This window comes from Dendropsophus ebraccatus, chromosome 1 (assembly GCF_027789765.1).
Source record: "Dendropsophus ebraccatus isolate aDenEbr1 chromosome 1, aDenEbr1.pat, whole genome shotgun sequence".
Lineage (NCBI taxonomy): Eukaryota > Metazoa > Chordata > Amphibia > Anura > Hylidae > Dendropsophus > Dendropsophus ebraccatus.
The window spans coordinates 70,326,298-70,349,548 of NC_091454.1; the positions used below are offsets into that span (position 1 = coordinate 70,326,298).

The 23,251-nt window shown below is 42.1% G+C and overlaps 1 protein-coding gene across 1 annotated transcript in view; it reads right to left on the bottom strand.

Moving 5' to 3' along the window:
- Positions 1-23,251, bottom strand: part of FBXO38 (F-box protein 38) — a 44,245-nt gene that overhangs the window by 15,219 nt on the left and 5,775 nt on the right. The window contains exons 3-16 of the mRNA XM_069972469.1: positions 22,104-22,237; positions 21,371-21,534; positions 20,957-21,122; positions 20,730-20,867; positions 19,146-19,283; positions 15,774-15,867; positions 15,217-15,347; positions 14,442-14,612; positions 12,036-12,178; positions 10,407-10,647; positions 10,051-10,167; positions 7,411-7,593; positions 5,097-5,756; positions 4,872-4,969 (exon numbers count right to left, since the gene is read on the bottom strand). Coding sequence (XP_069828570.1) covers positions 4,872-4,969; positions 5,097-5,756; positions 7,411-7,593; positions 10,051-10,167; positions 10,407-10,647; positions 12,036-12,178; positions 14,442-14,612; positions 15,217-15,347; positions 15,774-15,867; positions 19,146-19,283; positions 20,730-20,867; positions 20,957-21,122; positions 21,371-21,534; positions 22,104-22,237 — 2,578 coding nt within the window. The remainder of the gene's footprint in view (positions 1-4,871; positions 4,970-5,096; positions 5,757-7,410; positions 7,594-10,050; positions 10,168-10,406; positions 10,648-12,035; positions 12,179-14,441; positions 14,613-15,216; positions 15,348-15,773; positions 15,868-19,145; positions 19,284-20,729; positions 20,868-20,956; positions 21,123-21,370; positions 21,535-22,103; positions 22,238-23,251) is intronic.

The following is a 23,251-nucleotide window of genomic DNA, read 5'->3' on the forward strand; positions in this document are numbered from 1 at the left end:
GAAGATCGTCCGGGAACTGATCTTCCCACTGCTGGATAAAGGTTACCACCGGTACGGGGATAACATTTATACCAGCATTCCCTCTTCCGGTCCCTCGCTGCCCGAGCTACTGTAACTTGCGGCACGATCCGAAAATATCAGAAGTAGTAATAGAACCCTAATATTTAGCAGCCATGGAGCGGACCCAGCGCTTCTGCATATGAGGGACCCCGTATCTCACCAGGACAACATTTTCCAGGTGACGTCCCCCACACTGGAGAAAGGGAGACCCCAGAAGAAGTGCAGAGTGTGGCGTAACAGGGGGATCAGGAAGGACACCATTTACCAGTGTGACACCTGTCCTGATCACCCCGGCCTCTGCATACTGGATCGCTCCAAGGCGCACCACACGTCATTGGGGTTCTACATTATCTAAATTCTGTCCCTTATTCCTATTTCAGGGGTCACGTTGATCCAGGGATTATTCTGATCGCCATTATGGAGTCGGGAAGGAATTTTTCTCCTGTGATGAGGCTACTGTTGTCTGCCTCACGAGGGGTTTTTGCCTTCCTCTGGATCAACACAGGTTGAATTTGATGGACACCTGTCATTTTCAACCTTATAAACTAATAATTGGCCTAATACCCCCAAATAAATTAGAATTGTCCCTTTTTCCCAGCTAAGTAGGTATGGCCGCCATTCCCATTAGAGGATGCCATGATGCAATTACAAAGCCTCTGTGCGGCCAGGACAGTAGAAACCCCCCACAAGTGACCCCTTTCTGGAAACTACACCCGATATGGAATCTAACAAGTGGGGCAGCGGGGATATGGCCCCCTGGTGACGGCCACATTTGGGACGTGAAAATGAAAAAAATGGTATTTTTTATTTTCTCGGCACATGTTCTACGTAAGTGCCCGTCACCAGTGGGGTCCATATGCTCAATGCACCCCTTGTTAGATTCCTTATGGGGTGTAGTTTCCAGAATGGGGTCACTTGTCAGGGGTTTCTACTGTCCTGGCAGCACAGGAGCTTTGTAATTGAGACATGGCCTCCATCCTCCATTCCAGCCTCTAAATGGCGCTCTGTCCCTTTGGTGACTTGCCCTGTGACCATATTGCACATTATGCCCACATGTGGGGTATTTTCGTACTCAGGGGAAACTACCCTACACGTTTTGTGTTCATTTTCTTTTTTAAACCCTTGTGGAAATGGAAAAAAAATCAAGGCTAGACCAACATTTAGTGTAATTTTTGTAAAATTTTTACTCTAAATCATTAATCTTGTCATGATTTTTTTCATTTTCACAAGGGGTTAAAAGATAAAAAAAAAACATTTAATGTATAGCGCAATTTCCCCTGAGTACGGAAATACCCCACATGTGTACATAAAGCGCCAGGCGGGTGCAGGGTAAGCCTCCGAAGGGACTGAGCGCCATTTGGTTTTTGAAGGCTGGATTTGGATGGAATGGATTTTGAGGGGCCATGTTGCATTCAAAAGGCCCCTGTGTTGCCAAGACAGTTGAAAACCCCCCACAAGTGACCCCATTATGGAAACTGCACCCCTCAGGGAATGTAACAAGGGGTGTAGTGAGCATATGGACCCCACTGGTGACTGGCACAAATGTGGAACAATGTGGCGTGAAAATGAAATATTACATTTTTTACACTATAATGTTGGTTTAACCTTGAATTTATCATTTTCACAAGGGGTTAAAAGAGGAAAAAAAAACAAAATGTGTAGAGCAATTTCCTCCGAGTACGTAAATACCCCACATGTGGACATAAAGCGCCATGTGGGTGCAGGGCAAGCCTCCCAAAGGAAGGAGCGCCATTTGGATTTTGGAGGTTGGATTTGGCTAGAATGGATGATGAACGCCATGTCGCATTTACAGAGCCCTCGTGCTGCCAAAACACTGGAAACCCCCCACAAGTGACCCCATTTTGGAAACTGCAGCCCTCAGGGAATCTAACAAGGGGTGCAGTGAGGATATGGACCCCTTCATGACGGGCACATTTGTGCCATGAAAGTGAAAAAATGAAATTTTCCCTTTCACGTCACATTGTTCCACATTTGTGCCCGTCACCAGTGGGGTCCATATGCTCACTGCACCCCTTGTTAGATTCCTTGAGGGGTGTAGTTTCCAGAATGGGGTCACTTGTGGGGGGTTTCCAGTGTCTTGGCAGCACGAGGGCTCTGTAAATGCGACATGGCCCTTGAAATCCTTTTCAGTGAAATTCAGCTTCCAAAAGCCAATTGGCGCTCATTCCCTTTGGAGGCTCGTCCTGCGCCCCCTTGGCACTCTATCGCCACATGTGGGGTATTTCCGTACTCGGGAGAAACTGCGCTACACATTTTTTTGTCTTTTTTTGCCTCTTATCCCTTTAAGAAAATGAAAAATTGAAGGCTAGAACAACGTTTTAGTGTAAAAAATAAATTTTTCTTTTTTCACGCCATATTGTTCGGAAAATCTGTGAAGCACCTGTGGGGTCCAGATGCTCACCGCACCCCTTGTTACATTCCTTGAGGGGTGTAGTTTTCTAAATGGTGTCCCTTTAGGGGTGTTTTTTAGGTTTTGGCACCCCAGAGCCTCTGTCAACCTGAAGTGGTACGGTCAAAAATGACCAAATATAACGGAGGCGTTGAAATTCACTGGGCGCTCCTTTATATTTGAGGCTTGTGGTTGCGTCAAATAGCGCAATAGGGCCACATATGGGGTATTTCTATAAACTGCAGAAACGGGACAATAATTATTGGGGTGCATTTCTCTGGTAATAGGTTTATAATTATGAAAAATATTGGATTACAATAAAATCTCTGCACAGAAAATTAAAATTTTCTAATTCCTTACACACTTAGCTTTTATTTCTGTGACTCCCCTAAAGGGTTAAAACACTTTCTGGATATGCTTTTGCAGAGTTTGGGGGGTGCAGTTTCTGAAATGGGGTGCCTTGTGGGGCTTTCTAACATACAGGCCCCTCAAATACACTTTAAACCTGAACAGGTCCCTAAAAATATCTGATTTTGAAATTTTACTGAAAATTTGGAAATTTGCTGCTAATGTTTTAAGCTTCCTATCGTCTAAAAAAAATGAAAGATAGTTTAATAAATGCCGCCAACATAAAGTAGACATGTTGCTAATGCTATTTAATATATAATTTATGTGGTATAACCACTTTCTGTATACGCAAAAAAGTTTCAAAGTTGGAAAAATGCAGTTTTTCACATTATTTGGGTTTTTTCATAAAGATTTGTTATGAGTATCGACTCAATTTACCAGAAATGTAAAGTACAATATGTCACGAGAAAACAATCTCAGAATCAGCCGGATAGGTAAAAGCATCCCGAAGTTATTAATGAATAAAAAGACACTGGTCATATTCATAAAATTTGTCTATGTCATTAAAGGGGTAGTCCACCCAAAAAAAAATTCTTTCAAATCAACTGCTGCCATGAAGTGCCAGAGATTTGTAATTTACGTCTATTAAAAAATCTCAAGCCTTCCAGTACTTATCAGCTGCTGCATGCCCAACAGGAAGTTGTATTATTTCCAGTCTAGAGAGCAGGAGAGGTTTTCTATGGGAATTTGCTACTGCTCTGGACAGTTCCTGACATGGACATAGGTGGCAGCAGAGAGCACTGTGCCAGACTGGAAAGAAAACACCTCTTCCTGCTGGACACACAGCAGCTGATAAGTACTGGAAGACTTAAGATTTTTTAATAGAAGTGAATTAAAAATCTCTGGCACTTTATGGCGCCAGTTGATTTGAAAGAAAAAAAATTTGGGTGGACTACCCCTTTAAGGCCATTTCAGGCTCTGTCCTTAAGGGGTTATACATTCATTTTCACTGTATTACTATGATTACTGTGATATTTTCTATCACAGTAATCATAGTTCAGCAAATTGGTCTCTGTCACTTTCAATTTTCTGGCTGGTTGCGGAGCGCATGCGCACTTCAGGAAGGACCTTCAGGACCTTCAGGAAGGACCTCCCAGGATCAGGTGAGTATATGGGGTAGGGGGGTGACTGGGGGGCACAGTATCACTTTTTATCCCCTGACACCAATCATTTATGGTGGCAGGGGATAAAAAGTGCCGGCGGCACATGGCACAAGCGATCAGGGATATATAGTATATAGGGGGGGGTCCCCGATCACTGCCCCATGCTCTCCGCTACCTCCGATGGCGGAGAGCATGGGGCTTTCATTCATTTTTCTTTTTTGATCACTGTGAACAGACATTAGTTTGTTCACAGTGATGGCGGCGGCCATCTTGGATCTGATGGCTGCCGCGGGGAGGGGGTTAGTGACTGGGGCACTAGTGGGGCTGATCTGGGGTCTGATTTTACTTATTTCGTGAATCCACGGTGGGGGGAGATGAAATACAGCGGTGGCACCGGCCCATTAGTGACCGCCGTATCGGTGGTCACTAAGGGGTTAATGAGGGTCGGCTGCGGGATCGCAGCTGATTCTCATTACCTCCGGTGCTGGATTCAGATGAGAGCGGGATCGCTATCTCTGCAGCGATCCCGTTCTCATCACAAAGCCCCTGTCAGTCAGGAACGTATATATACATTCCTACTGCACGGGGTATGTGCAATAGGAACGTGTATATATACACATGTTACTGACGTGAAGGGGTTAAAAAGTAAAAAAATAGTCCTACAACAAAAAGCCCTTGTGAGGCTCTGTAGATGGAAAAATAAAATGTATGGCTCTTAGAAGGCAAGAAGCTAAAAATATTTAATAAAGACAGTAAATGAAACAGGTTTTTGTGTCCAGTTTTTAGGGCAATATTTTTACCTGGTGAGAACTGCTATATTTGGCACAGACTATTTAATAAAAAATAAAGGACATTTTTAGATATGTACTGTATACATATCATAAAGCTACCTGGACATGGTCATCCTCAATAACAGGGTCACTGGTGCTTGTAGATTTATCTGCTGTGCGTTTCCTCTTTACAGCTTTTCTACTTTTTGGTGTTGATTCTTGGAAAAAAAAAAAAAAAAAATAGTTATACATTAAAACCAAGAGATGGACTACTTCTTTATGGGTTATGACACAGTAAAAAATGAGAAGCCATGTAGCAAGAAATAAATTACAAATGGAACTAACCCCCGTCAGAAATAAGAGACACCTGAGACAGCCTTGTTCTTGCTCTTGTGAGAGGCCTGTGTGAATTAGGGCCTCCTTGCTGTACTCTGCTGCTTGCAGAAGATGCATTTGTGTCCACCCCTATACCTGAATTAGTCCTGTTTGCTCCATTTTGTGGAGTCCTGAGAGTGTTTTCAGAGTCATCTCCTTGAGAGGAGCAACTAGTTGAAGGCTGTGGTCTGTCACAAGTCCCATTGTTTCTCCTCAGTGATTTTTGTTCTTGGTTCACACTTTTGGAGCAATGGGAACATAATGCACTTGTCTCTTGTCCCTGAGCAGCACTGAGCACAACATCCTCTGATCTACCACATGTACATACATCTACTTCCTCAGCAGAATCAAGACTCTCATTGAAAGGCTGATCGGTATCCATATTTTGGGGATCAGGGTCACTTGCATTTATAACACCATCTGCCGCATTCACTTCATTGGAGCAATCTTTTGCTTTGGTCCTGTCTGAGGGGTCAGTGGCTGCCTTCATATCAGCTTTTATCTGTTCACTCGTCACTTGGCATCCCTTTTCACAGCTATTTTCTTCACTTTGTGCACTTTGCTGTGCTGGACTCTTGAATGCAACGCTGCACTTCTTTCTCAATGGGGTTTTACCTTTTCCACTTACCACTGGAAGGAAAGAGAATAAAATAAAAGAAGTGTATAGAGTAAAAGGAAAACGTTAGAGACCATCTATAAATCAATACATTAAATACATTATTCTCTTCTCAAATAACAGTTATACTTGCTTATACTAATAGTCATACTTGCCTCCTTGCCATTCTTTCCCTCCTGTTGTTGACAGCTCGTTGTCTAGGTTACAGACCACTCTGCTATAAAAAGAGTGGTCTGGCTAGTGTATATATACATATATTTAGATGTATTGAGGTTTTGGTGAAGATTTATTAATCTGCGCCTTTTCTGTGTTGTAAGCCTTAATCACAGCAAGGCAGGAAGGAGGCGCAGTGTCCTCCAACACCTGATTTATAAAAGTGTATGCCTCAAAACAGGTGTAAATCATGGCAGATATGTACACCTGCTCCAGAGCCCGTGTAGATTTCTGGCCTGTCACACGGCAGGGGCAGGTCACGCTGGATTTACAGAAGGGTGTGCATCCCTTAGTACATCCTGCAGACTGTATGGGAGCAGGGCTTTAGTTAAGTCTGGCATATAAGTATGCCGGTCTTGGTAAATGCCCCCCATAGTGTGTATGCAGTATGTGTATTTACAACATATATAAATATTTGTTTTAGCGATTGTGACAATCTCAGCACTGGACCCCCACTAATCAAAACTTCTGGACATAACATCATCACATGCCAGAAGTTCGGAAAAAAAAATAAAATGTCCTTTAGGGTACAAACCCACTTGACAAATTTTCTGCGTGAATCAGTCTTAAAAATAAGTAGGCAAAACGCAGGTTGGCTTCATACAATTGTTCTGCGTTAAAATACGCAATTGCGTATTTTTGAAGGGTGAAGCTTGTTGTTAGCAAAGCATCAGTTGTTAACAACCTGTGCGAAAAACGCATGTAGCTTCACGCTTCAAAAATATGCAATTGCGTATTTTAACAACTGATGCTTTGCTAACAACAAGCTTCACGCTTCAAAAATACGCAATTGCGTATTTTAATGCAGAACAATCGTATAAAGCCAACCTGCGTTTTGCCTGCTTATTTTTAAGACTGATTCACGCAGCAAATACGTCAAGTGGGTTTGTACCCTTAACATCAAAACCTGTACGTTTTTCAGAGCATGCAACGGTGGGAAATGAAACAACTATGTGCCCTACAACACAAACATTATCATGCAGAAAATTGTTGTATTGCTCGAATTTAAGCGATAATCTTTCCTTTTGTGTACGCAGACAACAATCAAACAACTGAAATTTGTATGCCGTTGATCGCATCTTTTGAGTGGACCATGCTAATCGTTGGGTGTAAGTTCACATTGTTCATTGTTACAATCGTTTGTTTACAAACAATCGTAATCATTATTATAAATACGATTGTAACTAATGACTATCATTCCGTGTATTATGGTAAATGATTTCTGATAGTTTCTCAGTTAGAAAACAAAAACGCTGTCTTACAGGACAGAACTTATACAGCACCACTAATATAAAAAGTATGGAACAGAGGCTTTTGGCTTCCATATGCCACGACTCACGATCAGTTGATCTGTGGGAATGCCAGATATCAGTACCCCACCAATCAAATATTGATTACATGTTCTGTAGTGAGGCCACCAATGGTTTTTGCCCACAAAAACCTTTAAATACTCACCACAATCATTTGTGCCATTCTGTGGTTCTGACAACTGAAAACTTTTATCTTCCTCATGAGAATATTTGCTGACAGATGTGTCACTGATGTTAGGACCACCACCAATATCATCCTCATCCTCACTGTCAGAATCGTGGACTGTGATCGGTGCAGCTTTTACGGCAGGCTGCAAACCACTGGGACCTATGGTAAATGCACAAGTGTCATGGCAGTCATGCGTTTTGTTATTTATTTAATTAAAGGGGTTATCCAGCGTGGGGGCTATTGTTAGCTCTGGCCGGGGAGGAGGTGGCTGAAAGAAAAGACGTCCACTAACCTCCCCAGTTCCAGCAGCGGCTCCCGCATCGCGGCGCTCCGGGATCCTGCCTCCTTCACTGAGTGGCTGAGCGGACCTGAGACGTCACGTCTCGGGCTCATGTCAGACACCCGGAAGCGGCCGGGAACCGGGCACCGGAGCGCCGCGATGTAGGAGCCGCCGCTGGAATCGGGGAGGTTAGTAGACGTCTTTTCTTTCAGCCACCTCCTCCCCGGCCAGAGCTAAATATAGCCCCCACGCTGGATAACCCCTTTAAAGAGAATCTATACTTATCTGAAGATTTCCATTTAAGCAGTTTACTAATAAAGTGTGGTAATTTAATGCTATATAAAACACTCCAGTAATAAACATGTTTGGCTTTGGGGAACTTAAAATTCTCTATATTTCCTTGCTGTTTATACCTCTATGCTTTAGAAAATACCCCTAACATTCAGCCCTGTGTTAGGCAACGTTTGCAAGCCTCATTGAGAGAGAAAAGAGCAATGAACAAGCAGGTGCAATGTGCTTCATTCATTTGGGAGGACAATTAGACTCTGTTCTCATGATTGGTAGACATCCTAGGGGGCCGGCCCCATCTAAAATTCTGATGTGTGCTCCTTAGGGTCCATTTACACAGAAAGATTATCTGCCAAAGATTTGAAGACAAAGCCAGGAATGGATTTGAAAAGAGGAGAAATCTCAGGCTTTCCTTTATAACCTGATCTCTGTTTCTGGCTTTGGCTTCAAATCTTTGGCAGATAAACTGTTAGATAATCTTTCTGTGTAAATGGACCCTAAGCAACAGGAATTTCATATAAGAAATTGTAATTGCAAAGCCAATTTAATGGCTATAAACACAGCTATATATATTTATAGTAGGACTCTTTTTTGGGGGGACATATAACACTAACACATGTTATTCCCCTTCTTTACTAAAGTTGGGCCATGTGGTTCCCAGTCAGGCCACCCATAAATTACATACTCTTCTGTGTACACAGAATGTCAGTATCTCCTGTGTGGCTGACTTTATGTGAACTACAGGGTAACATCATCATAATCATAAGACTCTGTCCCCTATATAAAATCAGAAGCATCATGGCATTCTCTCCTGCTTCTGTGACACATGACCTGGATGGCCACATAATGTAAGTCTTTGGAGCAGTCCAGCTCAAACAGACATGGAGGCAGGGAGAAGAACACATGGCAGCGCAGTCATCTCCCCACTGGTTTGCCTGATCAGTTGCGGTCTGAACACTCGGACCCCGACCGATCAAAACGTTTGGCAAGTCCTTGTCACACGTAAAAAGCTTTTTTCTAATGACAGGTAAACTTAAAAGGGAACCAATCACCTCAAAAACGCATATATAGCTTTTTAAATGTGCTGTTAGAGCACACAGCACACTTTCCATACATGTTTCTATATACTCCCTGCCTCCCCCGTGTAATCCATAACATAACTTTATAAAACTGGCGCCCGGTATGCAAATTACCTCAGGTAGTCACCTGGGCGGTGTTCGGCTAGATGGTAGTCACGGTCAGTCCGGGTCCCCTGGGCGTTCCTCGGCGGTAATCACGCCCCTCTGGGCGTGATTCAAATCATCCAGTAGCTCCAACGTCACTCAGGAGCGCACCGTGAATGCCGTTGGCGCGCCTACGTTCTTAGGCCGCCGCACATGCGCAGTACACCCGCTTCCATTCTGGCTGTACTGCGCCTGTGCAGAATAGCCTCGAACTCCGGCACAGGCGCAGTACAGCCAGAATGGAAGCGGGTGTACTGCGCATGCTCATGATTACCACCGAGGAACGCCCAGGGGACCCGGACTGACCGTGACTACCATCTAGCCGAACACCGCCCAGGTGACTACCTGAGGTAATTTGCATACCGGGCGCCAGTTTTATAAAGTTACTTTATGGATTACACGGGGGAGGCAGGGAGTATATAGAAACATGTATAGAAAGTGTGCTGTGTGCTCTAACAGCACATTTAAAAAGCTATATATGCGTTTTTGAGGTGATTGGTTCCCTTAAAGGGAACGGCAAAGGAAGGAATCAAGATGGCAGGTGAACCATAAATGGCACATGAACAAGTAATACACAACAGAATCTGCATTATTCTTTAATAATGGCCTGTGTAGCACTATACTGAATAATATCTTACAAAGTGTTTCTGACAAACACGTGGACTTTATACATTGACTAAGCAAATGTAAACTTCTGCTTGAAATATATAACGGCTTCTTTTGGTTAAACTATTACAATTGTTTAACATAAATGAAACTGCATGTGTGTGAAATTGTATGTGGCCAGTTAATAGAGGAAAATAATAAGAAGGTTGTAAAGCTTACCTGCTCTCTCCTCATCCACATCCATTGGTATAACAGCCAAATTAGGGCCTGCAGCTTCATTATCTTGCACGACTGGTCTAACTTCATCTTGCGGGATATCTTCCATGTCATTTAAAGCTGTGAAAGTAAGCAAAAAGGTGAATGAATGTGAAAAATCGCTGCTATATACAAATAATTGTGGGGTAAACAAGTGTGATTTGAGAAAAGAATTCAACGCATCAAACCAAATACTGGAGTCTCACAGCCCGATAAGAATATAAGCAGAAGAATTGACACCTGAATGTTCAGTAGGGGTTCCAACTTAACATGCCAATCTTAAATTACTGAAACAAATTTGGATGTCTTTTATGTTATACCTTCTGCTGCTATGTGCTGTTCCTCCACGTGGTTTTCTGCTCTGACCTCGGGATCCTCATTTCCTTCCTCCGGTTGTGGTGGTGGAATGTTCTGTGGCTGTTGGTTATTGTGCTGCAGGTTGTTGTTATTGTTCTGGTGGTTGTTGTTATTTTCATTCTCATTATTGGAGTTCTGATTGCTTACCAGGGCTGAGGATACGCCAATACCTGTTCCAGCACTAAGACCTACACGAGCACAACCCTAGAAACAGACAGAAAATATACCTTAGTTCCTGTATTCTTTATCAACATTCAAAGAACTTCAATGGTTTATGTAACTTTTCTTTAAAGACTTTCAATCTAACAGTTGACACTAGAAGCATGTTTTTTCCCTCCTTCAGTAAGATTATGTATGCTAGCTTTGGGGTATCCTCAAGGTGACACCATACGCCTTCAAACCCAAATCATAGGCCACTCGCCCAGCCAACCAACAACCTGTTCTGTACAAACTAGGGGCAAGAACCCTACAACAGCTGTCTACTTATGGTCCGCTTCCTTTTGTAGAACACTGGTTAGGATGATAAGTTCAAAGCATTTTTTTAAGGCGCTTATAAAAGGTCAGACATTGACTTACTGGGAAGCTACCCATGTTGGATCTCCGCCATTTTTGTTTTCCACTCATTTGCACTGATATTGTTTGCTGTGTTTATCTCGATTTACTAGTTCCTACCTGTTCAAGTCATTCTACTCTGTGCTATTCCTAACATGTAGAGGACTGGCTTTTGAAATAAATATTTTGAAAAATAAAAAGAGAATTGATAAAAAAGAAAAGTCATCAAGGAGTGTAATCATCATAACCTTGCAAAGCCTATAAAGACTACACACAGCAGCTTGGCACTTCTCAATGAGACCTTATATCTCCTCAGAGCCACATCACAGGCCTTTCACACATTCAACTAAGACCCTGCTCAATACTGACAAAGGCCAAAGCCCATGAAACCACTGTCTACAGATGAGTCTTCTTACTTTGGGATTAGGTTTTGTTTGGAAAATAGCCACCAGTCATATTTTAAAGCAAATCTGTAGGCACAAATGACCCCTCCCCCTCCCAACCGCTGATACTGTTGCATTGTCAAAGAGGCGGGGCCTACAGCATCCGTGCCCTAGGCCTGCAGTGCCTCTCATCATTTAGACATTGACATACAGGCCCATTGGCAAGCTTTCTGCCTTCTGCAGTTTATTTGTACATTCATATTTAATTTTAGAAGTTAAGACAAGCAAGAAATGGACAAAGAATACACATTCAATTCAAATTCTATTACTGTTTCACAAATAAAATTTTGCTTACAAAACAAAAAGTCTTGCTTTTTAGCTTTTTTTCCTCTTACCTTGGCCTGTACCCGGTATTAAATATTACTAGCCTGTCAGGAAATTGGTACTTAATACTACTGCATTTTGGTTTGTAGGGATTTTTTTTTAAATAAATCTGTAAAATTCTTTCATGTAAACAGTAGCCATTAAAAAAATAAATAAAATAAAATAAATGCTGCAAACATTTCATTTTACATACTACAGTTCTTACTGAGCTAGTTATACCAACGTCCTGCAGCTCCTGGCACAACACATAAATAATTTCTCCCAAGAACTAACCTTAGGGGGTTCCCGAAACATCTGGTCCAGAGAGATAAATTCTAAACTGGGGAGAAGCTCAACAAACTGACTAAAGGATTCCAGCTTAATGGCATGGCAACGCACCAAGCTGAGATCAACTAAACGGTTCCACCGAGAGTGATCTGTAAGGAAACAGAGAAAGCATTGTGTATACACGACAGATTCTTTAACAGTATATGTTTTACAAGATTATATTATTGGAAGCACCTGTAGACTATTGCAATGTGGTCTTTAGTAAAGTATGTGGATCAGGGTTTCCCAAACACTCTTTAAATTAGAACATTTAAAAGAATGAAGCCCCTTCACTTTCTATCTAAGCACAGTAAAATTAAGGGTGGTGCCCAGTAAATAATGTTTGCCCACACTGCATAAAAGGAAACTTCCTTCCGACTAAGAGCAGTGCCTTAGAGAGCACAAAGAGGCTCCTGCCAAGAAGATGCCAACGGTCCTCCAATCTGTGTCCTAGTGGGACATCATGGACCTCTCTGATATATGTGGGAGAACCCACTTAGTAGAGAGGTCCCTGACGTCACTTTCTCCATTCTGCTCGCTATTGACCACGGCGTCTAAAGGGTTAAACTGCCAAGATCACAGTTGCAATCCTGGCAGTCGTGAGAGCATATAAAAAATTAAAAAAATGTTGCAACCATATACATGCCTGTTATGTCTGTCTGAACCTTCTCCTAGATGGATAAGTGGTATAGGCGACATCGCTAGTGCCCAGGAACTCTCCGGGCTAGTCAAATGCAATGTCCATAAATATTCCAGCGAGACAGCGGTCCTCAATAAAATCCACTCTTTATTAAATCGGACAAAGATAAAACATCCAACAGATGGACAGTGTGATCGTTTCGACGTATACACGTCTTAATCACTGCATAGATACATTGTGTGCATGAAACATATAAATAGTGCTCATAACAATTAAAATAAAACACAAAAAGTAGCTCACCTGTGTCCATGTCCAGCAAAAACCAGAGAGTAGTGCTCTATGGAACAAAGGGAAAGACTCTCAGCTGGACACAAGACCGGTGAGTAACAACTCCATCTAGTGGTTAGGAGGAATAATGCATAGTGGGGATATTAATATACATACATCAAATCAATCTTATAATTAAACCCTTTGGGGAAACGAGAACCCAAATTAAGAATCCAAAATGCTTCTCTGTTTAGCAGCTTGCGCTGCCAGTCTCCACCTCTTGCGTCTTTAAAAACTTTCTCAATACCAAAAAAAGAAAAAAATCTGTATTACCATTGTGAACATCCACAAAATGCTGTGCGGCACCCGACATGTCAGTACTTTTCTTTGTAATGTCTGTAGATGTTCACTAATTCTGACTTTTAATTTTGCAATGTGCATCCCACATACAATTTTTTGCAAGCTTTACATTCTATCCCATAAATTACATGATTACTATCGCAATTAATAAATAAATTTTATATGTTTTTATACCTTCTAAATGACAAAAAATATTTATTTTTTTAACTAGCTTGCAGATATTGAATCTCCTTCCATCGCATGGGAAGAACCCCGTTTGGGATAACCAGATTCTATTGCGGTTATGTTTTTTAGGGACAGTTGGAGATATTAGGTTACCAATGGTAACTCCCCTCTTAGCTACTACACTAACTCCCATTTTAAGAATGTTATTAAGTTTATCATATTGATGTAATATGGGTAGATATTTGTGAAAAATTTGTTTCATCTGTCCAAATTGACTGCTGTACGCTGTTTTCCCAAGGTGGTAAATTATAAGACGGATTTGATGTATGTATATTGATATCCCCACTATGCGTTATTCCTCCTAACCACTAGATGGAGTTGTTACTCACCGGTCTTGTGTCCAGCTGAGAGTCTGGGATTTTCCCTTTATTCCATACAGCACTACTCTCTGGTGTTTGCTGGACACAGACACAGATGAGCTACTATTTGTTTTTTATTTTAATTGTTATGAGCACTATTTATATGTTTCATGCACACAATGTATCTATGCAGTGATACATTGTGATGCAGTAAAACACGTCACATTGTCCATCTGTTTTAACTTTGTCCAATTTTATAAAGAGTGGATTTTATTAAGGACGGCTGTCTAGCTGGAATATTTCTGGACATTGCAGTAGTGAGAGCAGCCCGGCTGTATGTGACAGCTGAGCTCCTGCCACAATCCTTTATTAGGGCAGTGAGGTGGGAGCAGCTCACTTTTGCTGCTGCAAATGTCAAGCAGAGCAACAGCGGCCTGCCTACATGGGCAGGGATAAAAATCAAATTCAAGATTCTGATGACAATCATAATTGTAATCAATTTAAACTGTAAAATAGTGAAAATGTTCTGAATAGATACAAACAAAACATGTGGAAAATAAATTCACTTTTAATATTCTGTACCTGTGATCCAATTTTTGGGATTATGAAGGTGGGGGCAGTTGTATATCACTAAGTATTTGATGCAGGAGAAGACTTCATTTACAGCTTTCATCCCAATATCAGTAATAATGCCAGGATTCTCAGCCACATCAGCTAAGCCATACTTCATTAGATCTGCATTGGTCATCTTACCTGTACAAACACAATATATTGATGATTTTTTATGGCAATAAATGAAAAAAAGTTTCTGATCTTTGGTAAAATAAAAATTCACAGATTTGATCATGATCATTATTAGAGCTGTCCATATTGTGAAAAGAACGCCTTCCTCCGCTATGTTCCCAATTAAGAAACATAGCCTGAAAGAGGATGTCCAGGAAAAATTAGGACAGAAAAAAAGGTTGCGGGGGGTCCAGCTTCTGTACCCTCGCCGATCTCCGTATCTTTCCCTGCTGGGTCTGTTATGAATAGTGCCGTGGTCTGGCATGCGACCCATGGCTCTATTCACTCCTTTGGAGCGATGGAAAGAGCAAAGTATGCTGGAAGAGCATTATTGTTGGCTCCATAGGAATGAATAGAGCGGAGGGTCGCATGCCGGACCCGCGGCTCTATTCATAACAGCCCCGGCAGAGAAAGATACGGAGAGCGACGGGAAGGGGGGTACAAAGGTCAGACCCCCCGCAACCTTCTATTTTTCCCCTATCCTGTGGATAGAGGAAGAGTCAATTTTTGCTGGACAACCTCTTCAAAGGCAAATTATAATTTAAAAAGGAGGCTTTTCAAACTTTTTACTTACATTGTAACAAAAATTCATCCACATATCCCAAATGTAAAGTTTCAAACTGTGGAAACTCAAGCTCGGCCATCTTCAATGCAGAGAAAACTCCATCTTTGGTCAATGAAGGTTGGATGCGTACTTCATGTAACCTTGTTTAAAAAAAAAAAAAAAGGGTAAGTAAACATAATCCTTGTTAGCTTAGACCAACCTTGGTGTGTCCAACCTGCAGCCCTCCATTTTTGGTAAAACTACAACTGCCAAACCTTTAGCTGCCTGGGCATGATAGGAATTGCAGTTTTGGAAACTTTGTTCCAACCAACTGGCCTTGTTTCTCCCCCCCCCCCCCCCCCAAGAAGTGGGCTTGCACGCAGTCAAAATCAAGTTTTCACCACATACACTCATCACACGGATAACTAAACTTTGCACCACATTTTTGTAGTTTCTGATGTAACGTACATGGTAAGCACACACCAGTTGAATAAAGAAGCCAATTGCTTCACGCAGCAGTAATGTTCCAGTTTTTTTTAGAGGGTTGTTTTTAACAATTTTAAATCCTAGACACCCTTTTAATTTACCTTCTAGCAGCTGTGATTATGAGGTAGCCAAGATCAACTTCCAAAGCGTTCTTACATGCTCCTAAAACAATGGTATGCAAATTCCGGAAGCCACCTGAAAATCACATAATAAACATGTTTAAGTGGTACTAGGAAAAAAAGCACCTATGTCTCCACAATGTCATTACATGTTAGACTCGCATTTGTTGATTGTAAATAAACTGAGAAAGTAAATCTTAAAAAATTGAATTCTTATTGGTAATTCAGTTTCTAGGAATTCTCCATGACAGCACCACAGGAGGTTGGCACCATGCCCTATAGTGACTGGAAGCAGAATTTATGTGAGGGGTTAAAAAACCCCTCCCCCACATGTCAGTGTATTATAAATAACCATAAAACAGAGCACAGAGAAGGGAGGGAATATTCGTGCTCTAATGGAGTATTCAAAGAGCTATTCCAATTTTTCCGAGTCATCCTCCATGACAGCACCACCCAGGGCAGGACCACTGCTAAAACAACTTTTCTCCCAAAGTAAAGATCATTTACCAACAGATTGTCAAGTCAAAGTAGAAGGTCTACTGTCACCGGAAGATAAAAAGGCTCCTACACCTTCATTTTGTTGCTAAACCTACACCAGCTTCTTCTTGGCCAACATGTAGCCACTAGCATATGGTATATTCCATCATTAAAGGGGTAGTGCGGCGCTAAAAAATTATTCACAGAATAACACACATTACAAAGTTATACAACTTTGTAATGTATATTATGTCTGTAAATCGCCCCCTTCCCCGTGTCCCACCACCCCCGCCCGTGTACCCGGAAGTGTGTGGTGCATTATACATAACCTGATCCGTGTCGAGCCCGTTCGCCATCTTGTGCCAAACGTCATCTTCGGACGAACGGCCGAATTGCTGCCGCCGTCCCTCCTCCGCCGCGTCATAACAATTGGCTGAGCAGTTATGCTCAGCCAATCGTGGCTGATGACGCGGCGGAGGGGGGACGGGGCAGCGATTGGCTGAGCATAACTGTGCTCAGCCAATCGCGGCTGAGCACAGTTATGACGCGGCGGAGGGGGGGCGGCGGCAGCGATTCGGCCGTTCGTCCGAAGATGACGTTTGGCACAAGATGGCGGACGGGCTCGACACGGGATCAGGTAATGTATAATGCACCACACACTTCCGGGTACACGTGCGGGGGTGGTGGGACACTGCGAAGGGGGCGATTCAGACATAACATACATTACAAAGTTGTATAACTTTGTAATGTGTGTTATTCTGTGAATAATTTTTTAGCGCCGCACTACCCCTTTAACTTCTGCAGAACTCTGGGTAAAAAGGTGTATTGGGGGAATTAATAGGGTAGAAAATTTCTGGGATGTTGGGATCTTGTAATTCTCCTAAGATGAGAAAAGATCTATGTTGGACAGCCCCTCACTCTCCACCAGCAGTTGGAAGATTATGACACTCAATGAGCACTCTCTCCCAGAGATAAGTCTTGTCTGTCTCAGGAAATCAGCCTGTGTATTCAGTAATCCTTTTTAAGTGGACCCTGAAAGGCGCCAGAATAAACTCTGTCCACGAAAATATTCCTTGCGGTTAGTTATTTCAGATTTCTCCATCTTGATGAACCCTGATGGCGAAGTTATTGGGGGAGATTTATCAAAGGGTGTAAAATTTAGACTGGTGCAAACTACCCACAGCAACCAGTCACAGCTCAGCTTTAGGCAGTGCTGAAAGGAAAGCTGAGCTGTGATTGGCTGCTGTGGGCAGTTTGCACCTGTCTAAATTTTACACCCTTTCATAAATTTCCCCCATTGTGTTGTCACAGTATATTCAGATATGGAAAGACTAGATAAGATGAAGTGAGGTCTTCAGAGCTCAAATGAAGTGAGGTCTTCAGAGGTGAAGGGTGACACTCCAATCAGCATGGGCTCACTTATCAATAGTGAATGAGACCTTGAGTTGCCTGGTCTACTCTGTACAGCCAACCCCTCCCCTATGTAGGCCTCCATACCAAGTCTCCTGCATGAGCCACGTCACTTCTGGACGCTAAAGGTCTGAAAAGAAGTAGGCCACGACTCCTAGTGTCTACTAGAAGTAAGATGCAAGCAGCCAATTTGTGCAAGAAGAAAATAAGCAGCCAGGACTAAAATTTGTGAATTTATAGTAATAACGAAGCACAGCGCTTAGTTATCTCAAAAATCTGCTGCTGCCTTCTAAGGCTGGGTTCCCATTGCATTTTTACAATCTGTTTAACGTATACATTTTATGGAAAAAACGGATGTGAGTAATCTGTTTGGATCCGTTTTTCCATTGACTTCTAGTATAAAAAAAATAAACGAATAGAAACAGATGTTTTTTTTAAAGGACTCAAAAGTTGTGTTGACTACGTTTTTCTGTCCGTTAAAAGTAGCCAATTAAAAACGTATACGTTAAACGGATTGCAAAAATACAGCGTGAACCCAGCCTAACTCAATGCTGCTACTCCCTGGGTGCTGGGAAAAGCTGGATACAGTCTTCTCCCAGTTTCCCAGGACCAGATCCAGGTTTTACAAGCACCCAAGGAGGAGCAGCATGGAGTAGCAGTGAGTTAAAAGGCAGCAGGCAGATAAGCAGATTTCTGAGATTTAGGGTCCATTTACACAGAAAGATTATTGTCAGATAATCTTTCTGTGTAAATGGACCCTAAGAAGCGCTTCGCTTCGTTACTACTGTAAATTCGCTCATCTCTAGCCAGGACACCTACCGAGATGCTGTGATCATCCCAGCACTGTACTCTCACATGAGAGTGAGACCGATCAGTATCCAAGCACTAAAAACTAGGTCAGAGACTAGGTAACCAGGAGGGAACAGGTTAACTAAAATCCATGCCAGATTTGCTGTAGTGCAGGAGTAAGGACACAGCATAAAAGAAGGAAGGTGGTGGTGGTGGTGTGGACAGTTGCAGTCCAGCTAATTCAAGCTGTCCAGGGAAAAGAAAGAAAAAAGGAGAAAAACAAGGATGCAAAAGGGTCCATATTGCAGCTTTGTTCTGCTCTACAGGGATCAGAAAAATACTGCCAATGTATACTGGGAAGGGCCTTATTTAGCCTCTCTGTTCTGTTTTATATCCATGTAGGGTGTGGTGTCAACCTCCAGTGATGTTGTCATGAAGGATGACTGGGCAAACTGAAATGATGACATGCAATATACATGCCACCTCATATGCACAGAATACATTTTAGTGGCCTAATAACAGGTTTAACATAATACATACTTACAAGAACCACCACTACATCTACACAATTATCTAATATTATTGCTACAGTTGGCTGAAAGTGTATACAAATATTATTTTACACATAATATTCCCTATTAAGCACAGTAAATCATGCCATTTACAGATATGACTTACCAGACCTCCAGCTGTCCTCCACTACATGTTGTATAAGGCCCCCAAGAAAAGGAACTCGAACAAGCTCTAAATGTTCCAAGTTACGAGCTGATGCCAAACCAGTGACCAATGGTACATACTTTAATGAGTTTGTGGGCCCTTCAACAACAAAGTGAAATAAAAAGATAAAACAAAGTCTTTAAAAGGTTATATATACATATTTATGTGGCTTTGTTGTTAAGAATTTAGCTTTAAATGTTCTAAAGTACACCTGGAAGTCTCTTTCATTTCCTACCCACAGGGGCTCATCCATGGGTGGCTGTCCCTAAAACTGCAGCATGTCTCATTCACCTAAATGACACGCACAGTAGAACCACACTCAGCTGCTTGTACACCACTTTTTCTGGTAATCAGTTTAGGTAAATAAGGTCCCTGAATTCTGTATATCCTTTTCATACATGCACATAATAAAAACAGAGGTAGATTTTTCATTGCAAATGCTCCAGAATTTTGGCAAAATTTGGGCCAAAAAAACGTAATTTCTTAAATTACGGCGCATGTTATGAGTTTTAGACACTTTTCCCACTGTCCAACAAAAGAGGTATTGAGCAAGGAGATGAAAAGGACCCTAGAAGTTGGCACTCTTTCTTAGCACAAAACAAAAAATTTGAAAACCAAATGAATAAATTATACTTTCAGTGTTCCCCATAGTCATTTCTATAATGTGAATCTATTTTGAATTCAGTCCCAGGATTGGTTTTTCAAGCGCCTGTTCTGCCTGCTGCATCTCATTATACCTTAAAGAAGCAGTTCACACTTTTTATTTTTTTCGCCCCCCCGGGTAGCCGCTGTCAAGTATACTTACAAAAGATGATCGGTGTCCCGTTCCCGTCGGTCAGTTCCGTCCCGCGGTGCCGTTCACATCGGGCGCGCGCTCACTTCCGCCGGCGCTGTGACTCCTCTTCTCTCCCTTGTCATTTGAACGCCGGAAGTCACGCGCTTCCATAGAGAATGCATGGAAGCGAGTGACTTCCGGCGTATAATCACTGGGCAGAGAAGAGGACTCGCAGCAGCCGGCGGAAGTGAGCGCGCGCCCGATGTGAACGGCACCGCGGGACGGAACTGACCGACGGGAACGGGACACCGATCATCTTCTGTAAGTATACTTGACTGCGGCTACCCGGGGGGGGCGAAAAAAATAAAAAGTGAACTGCTTCTTTAAGAGGCAGAGCACCTAGCTGTGCCTCTGTTAGCTCTCTAGTGTAATGCAAGTCTATGACCCTGGGTCTCACTATAAAGACAAGAACTATGGGGACGCATGGACCAATTCATAGGTGAATGGTGTCACAATTGTGGTCAGTACTAGGGTAGGCCAGCGTTTTTTGCAATACAGATCACAGCTCCAGTAAGGACCCGTAACACCTACAGGTATGTGAACAGGGCTATACAAATGAATTGGTCCGTAGTCCACAATTGAAAGCATGTAAATATAACCTTGTTAACACAGTTTTAAACACAAATTATTTGTCATTCAAAATGAAAATAAAATGTGCTGAGCTAACCAACTCAAAGGCCATAAAGAGGAAACCCGGCCTCCTCCCTTACCAGCACAATTCCGCATCACAAAGGTTCGTAGGCTAATGCACAAGAAGTCTTTAAAAGGCTGAGGTTTGGTTAGACGCACCCACTTTAAATACAGATGACGCAGCATGGGAATGCAAGGGATTTCCGGAACATTCACTCCTGTACATGGATTAAAAGGAGACAACTGCTTAACATCCGAAGAGAAAAACAACATGGGATGAGCATTTTTTTGAACACCAGATACTTACCTACTAAGTGTAAGGTCTGGATTTTTGCAGCAATAGGTATTTTAAGCTTATTTTCTGGGGGTATAGGAAATGCTCCATTGCGATTCCGAAACTTGCCTAAAATGTGAACTTGTGGCATATACGTCCATATAGCTTCTACAAGTTCAAGATGTGATGTCTCTACCCCCTGGTGACATTAAAGAAAATACAATAGCCAGAAAATTGGGTCACTAACAATTTAGGTTACAGACGTAGTTACACAAGATAGATTTAAAAGATCCACATACAAAGGAAGACACTTGCGAAACCATATAAAACACAAACTGAAGCTAAAAGAACTTTAAACTTAACCAGGAATGACAGATGACATCACAGCAGGTTCACATGACACTAGGCCGGTTACTGTGTTTTTGGTAATGCTTAAAAGGCGCTCACCAGGAGATTTGGACATGACTGCAAAGCTTCTAGCACACCAGGAATGCTGAAGGCTTCATGGCCCCGGACTCTGCGCCTCTCCAAATACCTTGGGTGCAGACCATAAAGCTGTTCAATATCTGGCATTTTCTTAAGTAGTTTCAGAAAACTGGAATCAGTAAAACCTTCACACATGGAAAACAAGCAGCATTAATAAGTAACATTAACTCTATGAAAAAATTAGAAGTCTGCCATAAAATTTATTTGGTCGCCACTGTCTTTTTGAAGGGACCGGTGCAAGTAATCAGTCTTTTCCTACAATTCAGTGGTGTTTGGGCTGTCGGCCACTCTTACACTAAAAACTGGAGTTGCCACAGGCAGGATCAGAGGTGCCACCAATCCTGGATGTTAAAACCTCAGACTGACTCGGTCATTGACCACAGGAAACTCCCTGGTCTGATCAGGAGAGGAAAATAGAAACTGGTGTAAACGGCAACTTAACCAATCACATCTCCGTTTTCAGTTCTGGTGAAATGAAAGATGAGTTTCCTTTTCACACACATTGAGAAATCTGGGCCGTCATATCTGGTGTCTTATTATTACTATGTAGCATTTTCTGTTATGTGGTCAATAATTCAGAGGCAGTAAATTTGGATTTGACCACTCTTTTCATCTGCTTCTAGCATTAGGTCATACAATTACAGTACAGTCTAGCCATAAGAACCGAGAAAATGTTAAAATATCTGTTGCTCACCTGTTGGCATATATTCCCACCAGCGTCCAGCACAAAGGTCAACCATTTTGACAACACGCAGGTATAAAGTCACAGCTTCCTTCAATTTCCTTGACAAGCACTCCATGCACATAATGTCTTGCAGTGGCAGATATCTACCAAAGAAATCCATACCTTGTGTTAATATAAGTAAGGTTTCAAATTTTTTAACCACCTCTATGGGTTACCTTCTTTCGTCAACAATTACCACTAAAACGGGACCTTCAGACAAAAAATGGCTGCAGGGGTGGGAAAACTTCAACTTTTTAGATCCTTTGGTCCCACAATTTACTCCACTCGGTATTGTACAGGATCAAGGAGTCTGGCAGAATACCGGAGTCCCTGCTCCTGTACATTCAATCTGTGGTGTGCTATGCAAATAGCTTAGGGCACTGCGGAATGTACAAACAGAAGCAGATGCTCCAGTCTTCTTCGCGTTGACGTAATTTCATTGTACAGTTTGTAGAAGAAGACCTGCACCGCTCCGGGTGACTGAGCAAAGGAAGAAGGTGGACCTCAGCAAGGGAAGCAGAGGAAAGAAAAGTAGGGGTTTTATTATTTTCTATTTTGATGGGGCGCGAGTTAGGAATGTTATTGCCTACTAACGGGAGGCATTTATCTAATTGAGGGAGATATTTTAACTTTAATTAAATCAGCATACGCAGCTGATGTCTCAGTAACAATGGCTATATATGTACAGCCAAAAAAACACAAACCGGTTTTCTGACTAAGCATGTTTATAAATGAACATCCATTAAACTTATTCACCAAGGTATCAATCTTACAGACTGAATCACACACAGATGACAATGTTTCACTGCCAAATGAAAATAACGCTGTTATGTTTTTACTGGGAAAAAAAGTGGAGATGAGCTATTAAACTCATCAGGGGCAACAGGAACGTGACGAGACAAAAGTATACTGCTAGTGTGGACAAAACCTAAGATGCTTTTTACACTTCCATTAAAGTGGTTGTCTGGTGTTAGATAACTTTTAATATATAGCTGCTGTCATATAGAAAACAAAAAAAGAGCACAAGCTTACCTCTCGGCACTGCCCCTAATGTCCTGCTACAGGTCTCCAGTATCCCCCGCTAATCGCAGCTGCCTCCACTTCCAAGAGGAAATAGT